Here is a 15,947-nt window from a genome sequence, read left to right as displayed (position 1 = left end):
TTCATCAACGTTTTCAGCAAGTGTACAACTGGTTTTCACAGGCAGGCAAAACAATTTGAACTCAAATTCTCTAATATGGTCAAACCAGAATGGTCCAACCAGGCAGGCAAAATCATCCTCACGGCCCATCAATTTGCCCCATACCCATCTGTCAATGAAACCCCTGCTGTTAGGAAATGTTTGAAGGCCAGCTGGCATATAAGTATGGGTTATTGACCAAGTGTGAGGTCAAGATGGCTGGATATTGGCCAAGTTCTTTTTTTGGGTGTTTATGGACCTCGACGGAGTCGAGGTCCATAAACTCACAAAAAAAGAACAAGGCCAATATCCAGCCATCTTGACCAAACAAGCTTGGTCAATAAAGGATTTATTATATGGCCTTCGGGGAAATTTCTCTTGCGGGACGCGGCGGGTAGACCCGAGCGGGCAAGATAGCCCCATCTTGCCCGCTCGGGTAGCCAATCACAGCGCAGGATTTGATTCATCTTGCCCGCTCACGGAGCTAGCCACATAATAAAATCATTTAATGCCTCTAATGGTGAAAACATTTTTTTCTGGACATAGATGACTTTGTACAGGTCTACTAAAGACATTTACATGAAGAATGTTAAAAACAATTTAACCAGTACTTACTACATGGGTAGTGAAGATATCTAGGAGTGTTGCAAGGAATTTTCTTGATGACAAAAGTGATGATTTGTTCATCTGTTCTTGCCTGAGGTCATAGTTATCATGCATGGGCTAAAACAGGAGATCAAAAGTATTTGTAATGATTGTTTTGACATTGTATTTGTTGATTCTTCATCAGTCATGGTCATCATCAACATCAGTAGATGTAGATCATTGATTCTTCACTGCTGTACATTGCTCAAAGAGAATCTCTCTTTTTCACAAGAGAAAGGATTTTATTACATACTTGGTACTTTACTCATACAGTCAGCTCTCTCAACAAAACTGACCGCTGAGCCAGCAGTAATCACAGAAGTTGCTCTAAAGGATGCAGCTAAGAGCCAGCTGCAGCCTAATTTCACTGGCTGAGGGAGGACTTAACAAACTCAGTCCTGAGAAGAACCTTGGGCTAACTTTGGGGCTGCCAAGGCCACAAAAGCCAGATGGGCTTGGTAATGAGCCAGCTTGGGCCCCGTCCACACGTATCCAGATATTTTTGAATCTGCAGCTTTTTCTTTCTGGATACATGTACGTCTTCTGTCCACACGCATCCGGCAAATTCGGCAGCGAGTCTGGATATTTTTGAATCCGCTCTCTTTGAATCCAGAAAGAAAAAGTTGCGGATTCAAAAATATCCGGATACGTGTCGACGGGGCTTTAGTGTCTTCTTACATGTAGCTTCCTCCCTGCCTGTGTTCTCTCTACACATGATCAGAAACCATGATCAAACTTGGACATATGCACACAATCAAACTGGAACCCAGAATTTCTGGTTTCAGTTGTCCATTTCACCCCACAGCGTAGGAGGTTTGCTGACCAAAAACACATGCGCTTTGGGGACAAGATTGTGTCAAATTTCGGGCTCATACCTGCATCAACGCACAGAGCATGTCAATTGCAGCATGCGTTACTCCATCATCATTTCTTTTCAGTGCTTTAACAACCTTCACACCAAGCTTGTCTCTGAACCTGGTATGTGAAGAATGCAACATAATTAACTCTCATCCTATGATGCAAATAAAAATCATAATACTTGCCAGCTCATGTGTTATGAACACTACTCAAGACAACAAGGAAAAGTGGAGAACAGATCTTTCAACAACCATACCATGCTGCAGCACCCGTCAGAGAGCACTAGGAGAGGCACACAGTCCTCGGTTTCCTCTAGACAACGAATTTTAAAAACTGCTAGGCAGCATTATACAGGTGATACACAACAGAATATGTGTCGGAGCTCCAGCAGGTGCCAGGTCTTATTATAAGCATCAAGTGTACAAGGTGTACAAGGTCAAAAGTCAGCCTGTCTGTTATCTTTCTGCTGTAAAAGTGATTATTATACAGCTAGCTCTGTGAGTAGGCAAGATAAACCAAATCTTGCAATGTGATTGGCCATCTGAGCAGGCAAGATGGCACTATTTCACCCGCACAGGATTATCCGCTGTCTCCCACGACAAAAATTTCCCCGAAAGCCATTTAATAAATCCTTTATAGACCAGGCTTGCAAAAAAAAAAAAAAAAAAAACTTGGCCAATATCAGTTCATCTTGACCTCACACTTGGTCAATAACTCGTACATATGTATATCTTACTTGGGTAGAGTTGTGAAGGCTTGAAATCCTGCTTTTGAAGCAACAAGTCTCCTAATGGCTTGAAACTGTCCTTCAAGATCTTCAACAGTGATGGTGCTTTGATCACCTACATGTAAAAGATAAATTAGTAATATTAATATGATCTTTTGTAGTATATTCTTGGGCTTATTATTACTAGAAATTACTACTCTTTAGGTCTAGATAATTATTATCTATGAAAGATACTTGTTATCATACACATAAAATATGCTTTGTATGTGCTGTGTATTTAATTATGAAAAATAATATTACAGACGTAGTGTAATAAATTTGTCTTTTCTAGATATATCAGAAGGCAGTTTATCATAAATTATTACATCTGCCCTTTCAATCCATTATCAATAACTATTTATTTATTAATTTGATAGAGTGATTTCATCAGTTACAGTACCTTCCATTGCTAACAGTGCTGTGATTGCTCCTGTTATAAGCTTTTCTTTGTTCTCAGCAAACAGCCCCTGCAGATATGAACAAAAAAGAAACTGGCTATTAAAAAAACTACCAAAAAACTGATAATAGTAAAAACAAGGACACTCTAACAAAAAAGGCAGAGCTATGTAGTGTACATTTTACTCACATCTTGTGTAACTGCATGAAGTAATCCATTGTAAGGGATGTTGCTGTTAAACCTTTCTACTGCTTCTGCAAATGTGGCTGGGAGAGGAAAAGTATGGGTGAGGTTTCTACTTAAAAAACAAAAACGAAAAACTACTAAATTATGCAAATCAGAAAACAGAGGTTGATTACTTTTAATTCTAACCCTTTCCCTAACTCGATACAAGTATGGCATTCTAACCAAACAGAAACACAGACAGACAGAAAGACAAACAGACAGACAGACAGACAGACAGGCAGATAAACAGACATATAGACATACAGACATACAGACAGACAGACAGACAGGCAGACAGGCAGACAGACAGACAGGCAGACAGACAGACAGGCAGACTTCCACAAACCATGATTTTGGAACAATTTGGTTTAAATTGTCAAAAACTGTTCTACCTGGAGGAACAGCAAGAAATCTCAGATGTTGACTTTCAACTTCCTCATCCACAGTTGATATGACCGGAGCAAATCTGAAACCTGCAGTAAGAACAAATATGAGGTTTTCCCATAAATGTTCCTAAACCTGTTTTTTTTTATGAAACAATGTTATCCCTAAGTGTCTCACTTTAAATCACTAGATGAACCAATATGTTCATCCATAAATTTTTCTTTAATTCACATGAACTTTACAGTTAATACATGTAGATTCAGGTACAAAAAAACTACATGTACACATACATATGTAGGATGAACTTGGATAAGTCTTGTTTGAGACAGGACACCAGTTGATCGACATGTTTCTCCAATCTGGAGGTGATGAAATGGGAACAACAAACAAACAAACCTCTCTTAGTTGGTTTCACTTTGACACAGACATCTCTGTTGCCACTGGCACGGACACCGTCGAGCAAACTGGCCAGCAAAGAATCCCTAAAGGAAATGATCAGAAATACGTTCGTGAACATGCTGAGAGTTGCCCTAATACACAAGCAACAACTTTCCTTCTCTTCTTATTGATTTTTACCATTTACGTTTGTTTACATCATACAGTACCTCTCAGTTGACATGAATTTCTTTGTGGCTCCACGGATGAACTCCACAGCAAACATCTGAGGATTTTCGGTACTGCGAATAATGGCAAAAACCTGTTGACAGAACATCAACAGTTGATTACTCTCAAGTGGTCAAAATCCATTTTCCTCTCACAATATCACCACATTGTTAAGCAGAGGTGTTGAGAATTCAGAGTAAACCTCACAGTAAGTACTGTACATGTATCTGTGTGATCATATGTAATATAAAACTTACATTTTAGTTCTTTAGAGCGATTGTCAATTGAGTGTTGAAAGTAAACAGGCAATTACTTTGGTTAGAACTGGTTTTGGTTTTAAATACTATGGTTGGAGATTGGCTGAGTAGTTTAATTGGTAAGTAATTAGTTTGGTTTTGGTTTTAAGACACTCAATTGAAAACTATACTAAAGAAGAACAAATCAAATATTAACATAATCAAGAGTAGGAGTAACCTTCAATGGACTAGCTTGCTGAAGTTACAATGTAAGTGTTGGCAAAAAGAGTCCCTTGGCTGAAAATTATTAAGTACCTTTAATTCATGCTGCTGCATTGCACAACATACATTTACTAAGTTATATAAAATTTATGTAGATCTTACATCAGAAAGTGGATGACAGCTGACAATGATGTACGTTGCAGGATCTCTTTCTATGATACATGTCTCTGATAAACACAAGGTGCGGACTACAGGATCCTGTAAAAAAAACAAGAAGATCTTTTAGATCTTATAACCGCACTTTTAAAATTTAACTGTTTGCTTAGTACTACCGTCGGAATGTAGTGCACATTTCAAAGCAGTCACTGATGATTCTTTTCTTACTGTAGACATCACATCACTTGATCAACACAAACTGTATTATTGCACCATCAGTGGTAGCCGTTGACAAATCTCCGATGACGTAATGGTCCTAATCTAGAACTTTCTTCGGGATATGTATGGTCATGAACAATATGAACCACACGATAATACCACTATTAACAACAGCTTTCTTTCTTTAAAGACATGATTAAATTTGATTGGTGTTTTCCACGAGTAAAGGGGTAGCAAAGTAGTCACACAAGTCATGTAATTTAATAATGAAACTCTATCCCGACCGATGTATCGATTTTGGTCACTCCAGTGGCTACAGATTGAAAACGTGACAGAAAATTGGCGTTACTTTCGATTCTCACCAAATTTGGACAGTGGGAAGATCTCATCATTAGCCAATTACAGGCCATTTTTCAGCTCTTTTCGTCACATCCTCCCCCCTCGGGAGAATTTTGTCAAGTTAGCTAATTTAGTATGCAAGCCACCGTAATGGTGGTCACTGTCGGCGAAATGTTTATTTGCTCAAAATTGGGGCAAAATCTTTCGGAGATGGAAGTCAGGACATTTGTAAGGATACAGAAAGTAATATGGGACCAGTTGGTGGCTTCTAAGGCTGAATTTATCCAGAAGTAAGCTGTATTTTTGTTTTCGTGCCGAAAGCCACGCGGTGAAATATTATCGGTTTGTTCTGCTGTCTTGTTCTATTTTTTCTCTAGGTCATTTTTGTAGCCCGCCGAGGCCATTCTTTCGTCTAAATGAGTTGAAAAAAGTTCGAAAAAGATGTTCCCAGTCAAGTTTAAGCTCTCAGGCGATAATTCTGGAGTTTTTTGGCCAAAATGTCGGCTTTGTTATGTTCGTGTTTTTCGGTTGCTATGGGCGACCGTGGCTCCCTTTGTTAGGTCAAGTCTGGGGAGTGAGGTCACAAAAAAAATTCTAAGTAATTCTGGTTTTGTTTGATTTCGCTGAAATTTTAGCACGATAAAGCTGGATTGTTAAGGAATAGATTTACCTTCTGCCGATGTGTGGTAGTTATTAACGCTAAAGTGATATATCGCTTTGATGTCAGGGTTTTGAAGAGATTTTTTTGCAACGTGTAGGTTCGGCGTGATTTTGTAATCTGAGATTTCTGTTGACCCTGAAGAAACAAGGTTTGGCGAGTAAACATTACAGATTGCGTAATTCAAAGTTGGCCGAGTGGAGATCTGCGTCAGGTCTCCGACAAAAAAAAAATTTAAAAAAATAAACCAAGGGTAGAACATGAACCACGCTCGGCCCATGGCCGCGTGGTTAACAAGTCAACATAAAAGTTCAAAGAGGAGTTACATGTACATGTACATTTGGCAGATTACATGTCCATTGTATAACTGGTATAAGTATCATACAGAGAAGTATTAATTGAAAGTAATTCTGACAACTGGCTCATTCTCGACAGCTGTCAGCAGGTCTTTTCTCCTGCAAGTAGGTTGATACACATAGATGAGGGATACTGGTGAGGGATATTCAATTCTAATTTGGATAATAACAATTTGCTGCCAACTTACATGATGTCTTGGTGATATTTTTTGGACTTTAAACTCAGCTAATGATGTGATATGTTCATCTTCACTGTAGGAGAGATATGTACATGTAATATAAATACAATGGTATGGAAGCAAGGGCAGGTAACGTAAAGATTTAGTCGGTAGATGACTTGCCTGATCCCTTGCCCACTGGGCAAGTGAGAATGAAAAGGTACATGCCCAGAAGGAGAATCTACTTATCCCGGATGACCAGACAGAGCTTTTTCTGAGTCCTGATAACAGCCAAGTGGCTCATACATGTACATACATGCAGAGTCAGAGCTTATCCTGGTTTCTGCAGCAGGAAGGAACTACATGTGGGAGTATTTTTACTCCCCATGGATAGAATGCTTGTCCATCCCAGGATAGTACCCCCAGGTTTAAATTTGCTGGTAGCCATTTCTATACCTGGGATGATAGAACTACTAGCTGTGAGAGTAGAGTGTCTTTCCAGAGAATGCAAGTCAATGTCCCACTTATGTTCACGATTGAATGCAAGTATTGTTTAATTAATACTTCATATTTGGCAGGGTTATTTGACATTTTCATATTACTTCATATTTGACAGAATCGTGTGTGTTTTGGTGACTTTTTACCAATGACAACACTTTGTGATGCTTATCGTAAGGTATTTAAATCTCATTAGCATTCAATCCTGGACATATCTGCAATGTCCCTGCAATGTCCCTGCAATGTCCCTGGCCACAGCTTGAACCCAGACCACGTGATCCAGGGTCATGCCAACTACATGTAACCTTGAGCCCACCGCTCCTCCCACGCCAGTGCCAAGGGAGGGAATAGGAATTGTGTTTGTGACAACTGAGGTTCAAATTTACAAACCAACCCTCATTACATTGAATTTGACTAAATCCTCACCATATCAAGGTTTTTTTAGACGCACTTTCCCGTAGAATTAAACTGTGTTGAATGTTCAGCATGTCAGTTCACATGTACATGTACATGTACAGTAGTATGAAATTTTTGGGGTTGAATCATAGATGTTTCTCAAGATAGAAGAGGAAATATTGGGCATGTGAAACAAGACATCAGTTCACTAAGGCTCATAGCTAGCTGCAATCAACTTACCTAAATTTTCCAAATTTGTGTTTTAGAAACTGGTCATGTGTTATAGGTTTACTCCTTTGTCTGCAGGAGAAAGAGAACAGATACCAACAGTGAATCATTAATGTATTTCCAGTAGGTAATTTAATTACTTTTATTAGCCTAGCAAACAAGAACTCATCATGTGTGGTGCCTTTAAAGTTAGTGGGGTTAGGCAGCAATCAGACATGGGAAAGGAGGTATCCATGGTAACACTGCAAGTGGCCACCACCAAAGGCAGAGAAAGAAGTAAAAACTTGTTAATTCAGCAGGCAAAAATGGCCTTACTCCAAGGCCAGAAAGTAAGCAAATGCAAATTATAAACCAAAAGATGCTCCCAGCAGTGGTTCAAAGGCCTCCCTAAGCCACACAGAGGGGTGACCACCGACCAGCGTTGTCTCAAAGATAACCTTGTCTTAATTATTTTCACTCACATTTAATTTAAATTGGAAAAGTAATGAGTATCAACTAACTTGATTGAGACACCAACATAAGCCATGGCATATTCTGACATTTTCTTCATTAGCTCATCTCTCTGTTCCAGTGCAAAGAGATGCTGAAAAAAAGATGTAACAGAATGATAAATTTTGTAAGTTATGTACAACCTTCTCTTGGACCACAGAATTTACAAGAAAACAAACAATTAACATAAAGCAAGTAAGTCTTCAAATACACTGCCACAGCCTCTTAACATAATTATTATGTATGTCTGTCTGCTTGAACTTTACAAAGGTAGTTATCTCACTCAAAATGGCAAGGCCACTAGCCAACATGTAAAACTACATTGTAGCAAGCAGGTTCTTTCTACCAAAGTCATTGGATAACTTAACTATGGTCATGTAAAACTATCATTAAACATCCCCTGCCCTGATTGATGTGCGACTTAAAAACTGCTGATGTGATGTACACTTACAAGTCTACTAAAACCGCCATAAACAACTGCAATTCCCCCTGGGTAGTCTGACACCTGAAAACAAATGAAGAACACAGTGTTTACATGTATAACACATGTACATGTAGATAAAAGTCCAGCAAGCTTCAGATACTGAAAAGTTCTGAAAATAGTAATCCCCTCAAAAACAACATCAAAATTTTGTGGCTGCTAATGCGTCACAAAAGTAGTGAACTCCTGACTATAGCAAGCTCACGAAAGAAGCAACCTTCTTGTCCTTGTCCTGTCAACAAAGCAGATGGAAGGTCTGACAAGAACTGCATGAAAAATGCCCTACAGAAAACTCATGCTGACCACTGATGACACAATCTACATAAAAATGTGATGCCTGGATGTATTTACATTCACCCACTGTACATACACTAATAGCGGTCGGGTATCATGATATCTTCAAAACAGGGTCATCATATAATTGATGTTTTAATACCCAAAGAATTTACTTCTGAGAATTCTATAATGCAGATAGCTTATGGTGCATTAAATCTTTATTCTCACTTCGTTCAACTATTCTGACACATCTTAATAATTAACTGTACATGTATCTACCGGTACAACTCCTTCCAGTTCCTTGTAATCATATGAGCAGAGCTTTTCTCTTGTTGTAGGATCAATTTGGTCCAAGGAGCAAGGAGTAACCTAAGAAAAGGTAGAAACAACAATGTTAAAGACCTAGGTTTGGCCAAGATGCATTTTGCACTGTGCAGCATTGGAAAACAATAGAGAGCTTGCATCAGTGGTCAATACTGAGTCTTTAATCAACAGTAAAATGTAGATAATTATTCTTATCAGCAATATACTAGTTATGGTCACAACTCAGTCTAAAATATTTTACTCAGTTGATTATCTCTAAGTAATACAAGTTAATAACACTCACCTCTAGCACCACAGGCAGTCTTGTGTCACTCCAGTGATACTTGTAAGCATTGAAACGCTGGAAAAACAATTCACATGTAACTTTTCTGCTTTCTCATGATTTCCCTTTTGTCTGCTAAAATGAATCGAGTACTGCTAGTGAATATTGAACATTCACATGTATGAACATGATTGTATGTATCATTTTTAGTACTAATTAACAAAAGAGCTACAGGTTAAGGCCAGAGATACATATCAGATCATAACGAATTACACAGTCAAGCGCACCATAGCCTGTGAAGGATACAGGCTCCACCTGGAAGGAAAGGCTAAGAAGAATCTGACCATGGCCACAAGGGCCAAGAAGGGACTGGGCCACAAGTGATGAGGTGGCTGAGGGGGCTGGGTTCTCCTCCTATTACTTCTCACTTTGTCATTGCTCCATCCTTGCCTAGAGAGTCTGAGGCTAAGTTCTCTCCACATCTAGTAGTATTTTACAAGCAGGAAGGTACTCTAGTAATTTTATTAGTCACTGGTAAGAAGTACTCCAGTATCTGCATTCTATTTTAACAACTTACCACTTCACTTCCTGCTTTGAAGTCTGAGAATTCTTTGCGAAATCGCTGCAAGAGGAATTATTATTATTGAACAATGGTGATAACAGGACAACAATTTCTGTGTGAAAGACAAACTTATTAACTGAAAATTCAAATGAACGTACTAGCGCTTCAGTTAATAGATCAGCTCTGTGTTCTGTAGAAAATGTCATGCTCTGGATTTTCTTACTTGCACCAGCTGAAAAATAAACAAATAATTTAAAAACATGAATTTACATGTACATTGAAGTTCTTTCACAGAGAATTCAAGATGTTACACCATAGAGATTAAGGAGACTCAGTGCAAAGCTCCCTTTAAAGACATCAGTAAGTAAAAGAGCTGTTGGTTACTTAGGTATTTTTTAACAAGATGATTACCAGTTCTGCTTACTGGAAAATACATTCACTACACAAATGATTTAGTTGTGCACTTTCATCATGAGCCCCTGGCTCGGGAGATTGGGCAACCACTCCCCACATTTATGACTTAAAATAAAGTTACCTTACCTTACCTTACCTTGAACGAATACAAGCCTAGGACTTAGTGTCAAAATTTTACTATCGAATAGACATTTAACTCACTTTTCTTCATCGTAATGATAAGCTCATTAGCTGCTTTGGCACTGGGTGCAATTCTGCAGAAGTCATTGTAGGCCCACTAAAAATAACAAGAAGACAACTGATATCAAAACCTGAAGCTACAGTATGTCTAGTGTTGGTGGACTTGTGGATTCACATGTCACATGTTCAGGCCAAAAAGCCTACAGTATCAGCACTGAGCTCTATACCCAGCTTCTGCATCTGGAAACAATCTGACAGGTAGATCATTTGCTACCTGTGGTTCCCATGTACAGTATGGAGTGCTGAACCAAAAGAAACGCTCAATTTCTGCCGTTCACTTGAGTCCAGTCTATGATCCTCCCCGAAAGTGAGAGCAGTGGTAATCCAGCCTACATCAAAGGTAACTCTAGATTTTTTTTTGTCTGGTTGCTCAAACTCTATAAATCACCGAGAAAGATTTAAATTTTCTTATCACAAGCATGAGACAAAGAAAAAAAAATATGAATCTCCAGTATTACCAAGTATATACAACAAGTACATGTACATGTAATCATGAGACTGGTTGATACAATAAAATAACAATACATGGTAGCAGAACTTGCATGACTGTCCAGTCAGTCGAGACAAGTAGATTTTCCTGCCAGGCAAGTTACTTTTCATTTTCACTTGCCCAAGGGGCAGGAGCCCAGGCAAGTCATCTACCAACTAAATAAAAAAAGTAAACTGAGATTTGTCCAAGGCAAGCAAAATTTGAGTCTGAACCTTCAAGGTTAAACTGGAATTAAAGTTTTTACGAGCCTCAGTAGCATCAGATGCCACACTAAACATTATCCTACTTTCAGTGTGAAGGTAGGGGGATAAGAGGTGGAGGGAAAGAGGGAGGAGAAGAAGATGGGGTATATGAATGTACACTGTACACTTCTAATTCTGTTCAATGTATATGCAACTTGACAATGTAGGGTGTAGGTTTCATTTTTGGTATCAAGAGAAAACTATTTTTGAACAAGTCACATCACATAGATAACCCCTCTAGCCTACAGGTAATATTTCTTTTACATAGCACATGACTGTTTTTGCCCAAACACGCACTACCCAGAACCTCATCTTGTTTTCCACTGAATAAGTCAGAGAGAACTAGAGACAGCTAGTGTGGAACAAATTTGAACACCTCAGTATTGACAACTGTTGTTTCCTATGCAATTTCCATTCACCATTTCATTTTCCAAATGCTCATGTAAGTAATTTGAGTAATGATGTATTATTAGCTAATGCACAGTCACATAAAAAGTGCAACAATAAAAGAATTGAAAGTTTCTGTCTAGAAGAGGACAAATACTTCCATTTATTTGATATTTTGCATCTGATAATTCAAAGTATTAAACTCTGATAGGTCGATATAGTGACGTTCTAGGTATGCATGCTATTAAAGTTGAATTAAGTGTGGATAAATTAGACCTCTTGATGAAACTTTAAGGACCCATTAAAACTTAACACAAGCCAGGTTTTCAGTTTGCATTTCGCGTTAAAAGTTGTAGTGAACAGCCAAAGAAATCATTTGGTGGAAGCTATAATCAGAAAGGCAAGACTCACTTTGACAAATCTGAGGTGGAATACCTCGTACGGAAAAATGACATCATAGGATCGATTTCATGAATGCACCCAAGTCCATGACAATCACATGTCCCAGCTTATATTACTGTACATTCTCACCTGATTTGTGACCTCCAGATTCGAAGGGTTGTAGGTAGTTATTCCTTTCGTCCCGATGGAAAAGATCCTCTTGTACCTGCAAGGGACAGCGAGAAAATCAGCTGATAAAAGAGTAATCAAGTTGAAGACTACGACGACACAACTTTAACATGTGATGGCAGCTGCGTCGATTTTACTTCCAAGACTTCACTCACTTGCCGCGCCACGAATGCTTTGTGGTGAAATAGCAGGCCACGTCCTCGTTGCCCCAGACTGTAGCCATCTTGCGGTACAATGTCACTTAAATCTGAACAAATCTTTGACAGGAAGGAACGTTTTCACGTCCTTCCTCTAGTATCAGGGGGAAGGGTCGGCCATCTTGGCCTCAGTTGTTACTACTGCGCAACCGTTGTAGTAGTGAGGACCCAGACTTGGACCCAGACCCCTCACCTAGATCCAGTTTTTCTCAGTCCATATACATGGCGGCAAGGGAGCATAACCAGTGGGGACCTTTAAAAATTACTAAATTTAAAACGTTAAAAAACATACTTACAATAACATTACAGAGTGAAATATACTATAATCTATTTTCAAATTTTATAGCATGCTGAAACACGGGCACATGAAACACGTGTTGTAAAATCAGCTTGCTCTCGAGACTAATTGGAGGGTCTAAATCTGGCTTCCCGCCACCAATTTGTCCTCCATCCCGCCATCCCGAACCCGCCGCGTTCCAAAGTAATCTTAACTGTGGTACAAGGTGATGTTTATCCCTGATAAGACACTAGCCTTCTCTCAAGCTATAAACGTATTACATCAGACTTTTGCAGTTGCCTCGGTCACTGCATAGCTAAACAACGGTATTTTTAAGTTAATCATAACAATTACAATTTCCTCAAATGTGGTTGGTGCATAAACTGTTGTACTTTGCTCTAATTAATCTGCAAAGTTGTATGTAAAATTGTGGAGGTTTAGTCTCTGGTGACTGTTTTAAAAGAAACTTAACAGCCATTTTGCAAGCTATTCTCCATATTTTAATTATATTCAAAAATGACTATTAAAAGCTCTTTTTCAAATGAAACTTTTACTTTTGTGAGAAATTGTAATTTTTTATGATTAACTGGTAACAGGACATCATGTCGTCCAATTCAGTCTGTAATCAAACTCGTGATTAACAAATCGGACTTCCGCTTCGCGGTCGTCCGATTTTATTTATTACTCGTGTGATTACAGACCGAATTGGACTCCACTCAGTCTTATTACCATTATTAATTGGTAAATGTATGGTCACTTGCCTATTTCTGAGGTGTGTGTTGATGATCTGTCATTGTTTTAGGTTTCTTTGTTGCATCTCCCTGGGCGATCATCTCATTTTTCCCCGACGAAAGACCTGTTGCTCTCCTCAGTTGCAGTCCTACAGAATAGAAAAAGTGTTGACGGGCCTGCACGAATCCTGCAGTTCGCAGATGAACTGGTTCTGAAGCCCTTCACTGCTCAGCTTTTCTAGGATGTCTTTTAGGGATTTTCCCTTGCGATATGGGATCAGGGCGAAAGAGGGAGGGGGGGGCAGGGGCAGAGGGAGGGGGCTCCTGATGGATTTCTCTTAGTTGTGGTTGATTCTGTATAAGATGCCATTTCCCCATGGGTGTGTCCTTTAGGTTAGGTAACACTGGGTCGCATTACTTTACAAAGGGCAGTACTGTATTTTCTTTGGTGCAGTTTTGTTCTTCTGTGCTAGCGACTCTTTTCTATCAGAGAATTTAACCTATGAGAGGTGTTTTCCTACAATTCTACCTGGGTAACCTCGATCATTCTGAAGTCGTGCTTTGAAATTTGCAAATTGAGAAGAATTTGTTCTTAGAAGCCTTAACACTTATGGTCACTTATCGTTTGATAAACCTTTCGCGGCGCCTGGGAGGTGATCGACCGAATAGAAATTTTGTGTATTAAAAGGTCTCTGTAGGTTTGTAATGCGTTAGCAACTCAAGGTTAGGCTCTCTGTGGAATCTGTCACCCGGGGGAACCCCATATAAAAAGACAGGGGTGTTCGTCGGAAATTTTGAAAAGAACCCCTAAGAGTTACCGAGATCCTGTTTTGTGGGCGTGGCTTGAAATTTTTTTCATATTTTTTCTTAAAGCTGCCGCAAAACCTCCCGCTGAGGCTAAACACCGTAGGATGTACCAAAACCGCGTTTTTAACCCCTGAAAGGTACGCGAGCACCCCCTCATTTTTATATGGGAGCTCACCTCCTCCCCAGGGATCTGTCACCTTGTTGGGTGAAAGCTCTTTGCCTTTTTAAGGAATTCTCATATTTTGTCTCTGTTTGTGTCCCGCATAGATAGGACGTCATCAATGAACTTTTCCAAAAGATGGGTTCAATGCAGGGTTTAATGTAGCTTTGTTTGAGTATTTTCTTTGTCTATCTTGGCCATGAATATATGTCAGCAAAGACTACAGCCATTTTCGTGCTCATGGCCATGATTTAGAAGTAATCTTTTCCATTGAATCGCTGGAACGAGTTTTCTTGAAGGATCACACATATCCGGGACTTAGCGTTTCTCTTCAATACCTGGTAGAAAAGGGAGGGTTTCTGTGGTAAAATTCTTGGTATGTCTCGCATAAAGTGGTAATACCCTCCTCTTTTGGTATGTTAGGGTATAGACTAGTGGCGTCCATTGAGATAAGTGCAAAAGTGGTACTTTTAATTTAGGCAATTTAATCTTCTTGATGACGTCAATCTCGTTAACGTCCCCAGAGTCTTCGTTCCCCTTGACCAGCGGTCGGAAAACGAGAGCTCTGGGAGCAACCATTTTGAAATAACCGAATTCTACCCATCCGGTTTCACTGCGCAGTCTGCATCTATGGTGCATGCCTGAAATGGTTGCTCCCAGAGCTGTCGTTTTCCGACGCTGGTCAAGGAGAACGAAGACTCTGGGAACGAGGTTGTGATGACGTTAAGCAAATCGGTTGTACCTTTAAGATACAAAGCTTATTTTTGACGGTGCTGTTGGCTGAATGGGGTGAAGAGGCAGAGATCCGTTCTGTAGAGCCATCACACCGTGACATAACAAGTTTGCCGAAAGGGGTCGATTTTATGAATCTTTGTCAGTGTATAAAACACTGATATTCGCGTCTTACATCTCATTTCCCACACAAGAGAAAATAGATACTTCCCGCATCCCGCTAACCCTATTTTAGACCCTCGATTTCACAATACAGAAGACAATTAGGCAGATCATCAGATCACAGCTGCAAAGAAACCCTTCAGTACATATGCAGTTATAAATATTTTTTAATCTTTACACATCTACCATTTCACCTTTTGTAAATTTATTTATCCTAGTGGTTTTAGTCCCCAGACTCTTGGCGCGAGATCCTCAATTCTCTGGTTGCCACAGCAAACGAGCAACTTGTTGTGTGCCTTAGTTTGCATTCTCGAGGGAGCAGGGCCAAGACATGACAGGGGCTTAGAATCCCAAATATATAAAGCTGTTTAGGTATATGTGCCACTAAGGGTTTTAAAGCAGTTTAGTCTCCCTAGAAGGGAAATGATTGTTGGTCTATTGACGGGATACAAGAGAATATGACATAATCTCTTGCAGGATATCAAATTGATCTCCACGTCTGAAGAATTTAGGTGTAATTAACACTTTGCAGGAGCGTTTGAAAATTGGAAATACTTGCAGCAACTATAAAAACAGCCGACTGTGATAGTGATAGCTGGTTACGTGTTTCTGTAGACTACGAGTAGTCCCTCTTTCGTTTAGTCCGTCGCGCGTGACACGAAAGAAAACAACGATAAAAAAATGGCCGGCGAAATCTCGCGCGGCCATTTTTTTCTCTCAATTTTCTTTCGAGTCACGCGCGACGGACTAAGCGAAAGAGGGACTACTCGTAGTCTTGTGTT

At 39.5% G+C, this 15,947-nt stretch overlaps 1 protein-coding gene across 2 annotated transcripts in view; it reads right to left on the bottom strand.

The window, feature by feature from the left end:
• The window catches only part of LOC145469684 (dnaJ homolog subfamily C member 13-like), a 40,465-nt gene extending 28,014 nt beyond the window's left edge, over nt 1-12,451 (bottom strand). For both annotated transcript variants that reach the window (XR_014042357.1, XM_081453452.1), the window contains exons 1-20: nt 12,255-12,451; nt 12,061-12,136; nt 10,372-10,447; nt 9,915-9,988; nt 9,772-9,816; nt 9,216-9,272; nt 8,888-8,977; nt 8,303-8,356; nt 7,863-7,945; nt 7,375-7,434; nt 6,271-6,334; nt 4,517-4,612; nt 3,899-3,990; nt 3,690-3,775; nt 3,302-3,382; nt 2,874-2,950; nt 2,688-2,754; nt 2,258-2,363; nt 1,539-1,638; nt 634-741 (exon numbers count right to left, since the gene is read on the bottom strand). Coding sequence is in view for 1 of the 2 variants with exons in the window: in XM_081453452.1 (XP_081309578.1) it covers nt 634-741; nt 1,539-1,638; nt 2,258-2,363; nt 2,688-2,754; nt 2,874-2,950; nt 3,302-3,382; nt 3,690-3,775; nt 3,899-3,990; nt 4,517-4,612; nt 6,271-6,334; nt 7,375-7,434; nt 7,863-7,945; nt 8,303-8,356; nt 8,888-8,977; nt 9,216-9,272; nt 9,772-9,816; nt 9,915-9,988; nt 10,372-10,447; nt 12,061-12,136; nt 12,255-12,322 (1,560 nt within the window). In the remaining variant the exon portion in view is untranslated. The remainder of the gene's footprint in view (nt 1-633; nt 742-1,538; nt 1,639-2,257; nt 2,364-2,687; nt 2,755-2,873; nt 2,951-3,301; nt 3,383-3,689; nt 3,776-3,898; nt 3,991-4,516; nt 4,613-6,270; nt 6,335-7,374; nt 7,435-7,862; nt 7,946-8,302; nt 8,357-8,887; nt 8,978-9,215; nt 9,273-9,771; nt 9,817-9,914; nt 9,989-10,371; nt 10,448-12,060; nt 12,137-12,254) is intronic.
• Nucleotides 12,452-15,947: the final 3,496 nt, after the last annotated feature.

This window comes from Orbicella franksi, chromosome 15 (genome assembly GCF_964199315.1).
Source record: "Orbicella franksi chromosome 15, jaOrbFran1.1, whole genome shotgun sequence".
Classification (NCBI taxonomy): domain Eukaryota; kingdom Metazoa; phylum Cnidaria; class Anthozoa; order Scleractinia; family Merulinidae; genus Orbicella; species Orbicella franksi.
The sequence above is the reverse complement of the archived record's forward strand: the minus strand, read 5'-3'. Positions and strand labels throughout refer to the sequence as shown.